This window comes from Empidonax traillii, unplaced genomic scaffold, assembly GCF_003031625.1.
Source record: "Empidonax traillii isolate 1590-97213 ecotype Southwest subspecies unplaced genomic scaffold, ASM303162v1 scaffold1412:size141878, whole genome shotgun sequence".
NCBI classification, from domain to species: Eukaryota; Metazoa; Chordata; class Aves; order Passeriformes; family Tyrannidae; genus Empidonax; species Empidonax traillii.
The window spans coordinates 124,146-127,439 of NW_020956605.1; the positions used below are offsets into that span (position 1 = coordinate 124,146).

The 3,294-nt window shown below is 37.7% G+C and overlaps 1 protein-coding gene across 1 annotated transcript in view; it reads left to right on the forward strand.

The window, feature by feature from the left end:
- CENPE (centromere protein E) overlaps positions 1 to 3,294 on the forward strand; it is a 40,879-nt gene that overhangs the window by 23,226 nt on the left and 14,359 nt on the right. Inside the window, exons 29-32 of the mRNA XM_027907151.1 lie at positions 72 to 314; positions 842 to 1,051; positions 1,949 to 2,233; positions 2,340 to 2,498. Coding sequence (XP_027762952.1) covers positions 72 to 314; positions 842 to 1,051; positions 1,949 to 2,233; positions 2,340 to 2,498 — 897 coding nt within the window. The remainder of the gene's footprint in view (positions 1 to 71; positions 315 to 841; positions 1,052 to 1,948; positions 2,234 to 2,339; positions 2,499 to 3,294) is intronic.

The window sequence follows — 3,294 nt, forward strand, 5'->3', positions numbered from 1 at the left end:
TATCAAATTTATTCTCCCCATACTAATAAAGATTAGAAGTATCAATACTGGGTTTGATTTGTTCTTTCCAGCTCACTGAAGTAACTGAAAGCCTGACTCACGTCTCATCTGAATATGGCAAGCTACTGGCAGAAAAAGAACAAATTGAAAGAACAATGAATGAGCAAGTTTGTCAGCAGCTTGAGAAAATCACTGTACTTAATAAGGAGAAAGATGAGCTACAGCAAATGGTGGAGGCTTGTAAAGAAAGGGAAGAACATTTGTTAAAGGTTCAGAGACGGTCAGAGATTTTGGAGGAAAGGCTTACAAGCAAGGTGAAGAGTTTTGGGGTTTAGTAGCTATTTTGTCTTCTGATGTTTGATTACTGGTGTGTTGAACTTTTGCTCAACGCAAAGCCTGTTAAATTTTAAATCTCAGCATGTCATTTTTATGTATTGCTCAAGAATCATGAACATGGGCAAAGGGTTTTGTTCAAGTTTCTCTACTGATATTTAGAAGTATCATCCTTAACTTGTCTCAGCTTTGTAACCAATTGGGTTTGTCAGTGCTTTGGAATAAGTGCCAATTTAGCAAATGTGTGTAGGTTTAATATAATGATCGGTAATTGGACATGTATTTTGACTTGAAAAGGCACTGTGTAGACAGCGTGAACCTAAGTGGGTTTGGAATTCTTAGTCCTTTACAGCTTTTCTGAAAAACAGTCTTGATTTTGGAGCTTTTCTGGTTTGGTCCGAGTGGTTTGATGTTAAAAATACTGTAGGAAGGTAAATCAAGCAAATGTTTTGCATTTAATTTTGATTTGGGATTGATGGAACTGCTGTCCTTGCTTATTTTTTTATAGATCTCACAAATGACAGAAGAAATTAAAATCATCACCTCAGAGAGAGATCAGCTTGCTGAGCTAAAATCAGAAAGCCGTAGCTGTAAAGAAAGTGATCAGCTTCAGGAGCAAAAGGAACAAATCATTTTCCTTACACAAGAGAACCGCTCCCTGCAAGAGAAGCTGGACAGTTTACTTTTGAAAAAAGAAGAGTTTGGGGAAGGAACTTGGGTAATTATGCTGAGGCTGTAATGGAGAGCATGTTATTTAGGCTTTCACCTCAGTGAAATAATTTGCAAAACACACTGGAGAAAAGGGTCCTGGTCTGTGACTGTCCAACGTTTTACACAAGGGGTTTATTATTGTTTACTTGTGATTTATCCCAGCCCTATTGTTGTATATGGACAGGTGGGAGTAGAATATCCCTGTGAATAGAGTATTAACTTGATAGAGGTTGATGATGTTGTGCACTGATCTGCACAGGGATGGGGATATATAATTTAGTATCAGAAGCTAAAAACTGCTTGTCTGAATGGGTGGTTCTGCTTTCTAAAGCTTATGTGGAACTGACAATTTTCCTGGCACTGAAAGGGACATTGCAACCAACACTTCATGTAACTAGGTGTGCTGATTGCACCTGTGTCTGTAGGTAAATAGAGACTGATAGATAGACAGACTTCCAAAAAAAAAAAAGTAAAGTGTGTGCATCCATTTTCATATGGAAGGGGGAGAGGACAAATTTGAAGTAAATAATGGTCCTGACACCATTGTCAACCTCTGTCGAGACTAGAAATATAGACAAAGTCTTCAGCTTTGGGAGGGGAAAGGATTTGTTGGGTGTTTTTGTTTTCATCATTGATGTTGTTACCCCCACACTTAAATGATGACAATGAAATTCTGCTTCTAGTAACTTGTTTCAGAAGTCCTTGCTTCAAATTTTACTTGTCTCTTATGTCAAAAAACTTGAACTGCATACTGAGTTCCGTCAGATTTTATTATTCTAGAAAAGCCGCAGATGTCTCTAAGACAGGGCCTTTATTTTAACATACTCCACATGTTAAAGCTCAGATATGCTTCTCTTAAAGCTACTTTTCTAAAAGTGTTGATTTCTGTCTTTGCATAAAACAGGTACCCCAGATCCCAGAAAAATCTCTGGAGCAAGAGTTACTTGTTCTGAGGGAAGAGCTCAGCCAGGCACAAAGGAAATTGCATGAAATGGAGGAAGGGAAGGGCAGTGAATGCCAGGGAGAACCTGAAGAAACGGGGAGAAGAGATTTTATTCCACAACTGCATGACTGGCAGGAAGTGAGTACCCAGACAGAAAGAGAAGACAATGACCTAAAACTGCAACTGGAAAATCTCCAGAACGAGAGAGACCAGCTAAGAGAAACTGTACAGGAGACAATAAGAAAGGTAATAAAATTAGTCCTATTCCTGTAGGATAAGAGCTTTAGTAAACTTGTGCCTTAGATTTTGGAAGTGCTGTTCAGGTGTTAATGTATTTCAATTGTGTCCAAAGAATTCAGAGATGCAGGAGGAGTTGCAGTGTACTCACAGATCTCTTGAACAACATCAGGAGACTATTGTGGAGCTGAAAGGGAACATTTCAGAGAAAGAAAATCAACTCTTGAAAGCTCAGGAGGCATTGAAGGAAAAAACTGATGAACTGCAGCAGAAGGTCAGAAAGAGTTTTGTCAAATATATTCAAAATTTCATAACATGTGGCAACCCATGTCTTCTGCAGACTTCAGTTTGCAGGGGTCCAATAAATGAAACTTAGTTGATAGGTTTTCCTTTCTTTTTTGCTCTTTACTGCTTCTCAAAAGAATTCCATGAAAACAGAGACAGTGAAAGGATGATCCAATGCAATTTGACCTGCAACCTACCACCCTTTTTTATAACTAAATATGTCTTAGCGCTGAATGGCAGAATATCATTTTGAATCAGTACTGCCCTTTGGCCTTAATGCATTTTCCCAGTCTTAAGTTTTTTTAAATTTTAGTAATGTATTTTATCTCTGTAGCTCTAAAGATCCTTGAGCAACTTCAAGGCACTTTAGCTCATGCTTGAGTGGTTGCACTTTTAGAAATGTCTTATCTACTTATTATTTTCCTATCCTAAGCTTTTTTGCTTTTAGTGTTCATTCTTACATTTGGTAATCTTTTCTATTTCGTGTGGATACGGCAATGGAGGTGCTTCTCTGGAATTAGAATGGCCTGTAGGATTTTCCACATTCACTTTTGACTACCAGTGAGAGAGAAGCACTGAAATTTTATAGACTTCTAACAAAACCGTTAGATTCTTTTTGCTTATTATAGCAGGAAATCTATGGGCATATCTTCTTTAAAATAATCCAGTTACAACAACTCGTATGTTCCAATAATGTTTATGAAATATAACCCAGTAACTCTCTCCTTATATCAGAACCCAACTGGTGGGACAAGAAACTTTAGTAACTTGGAATGTTGCTTTTA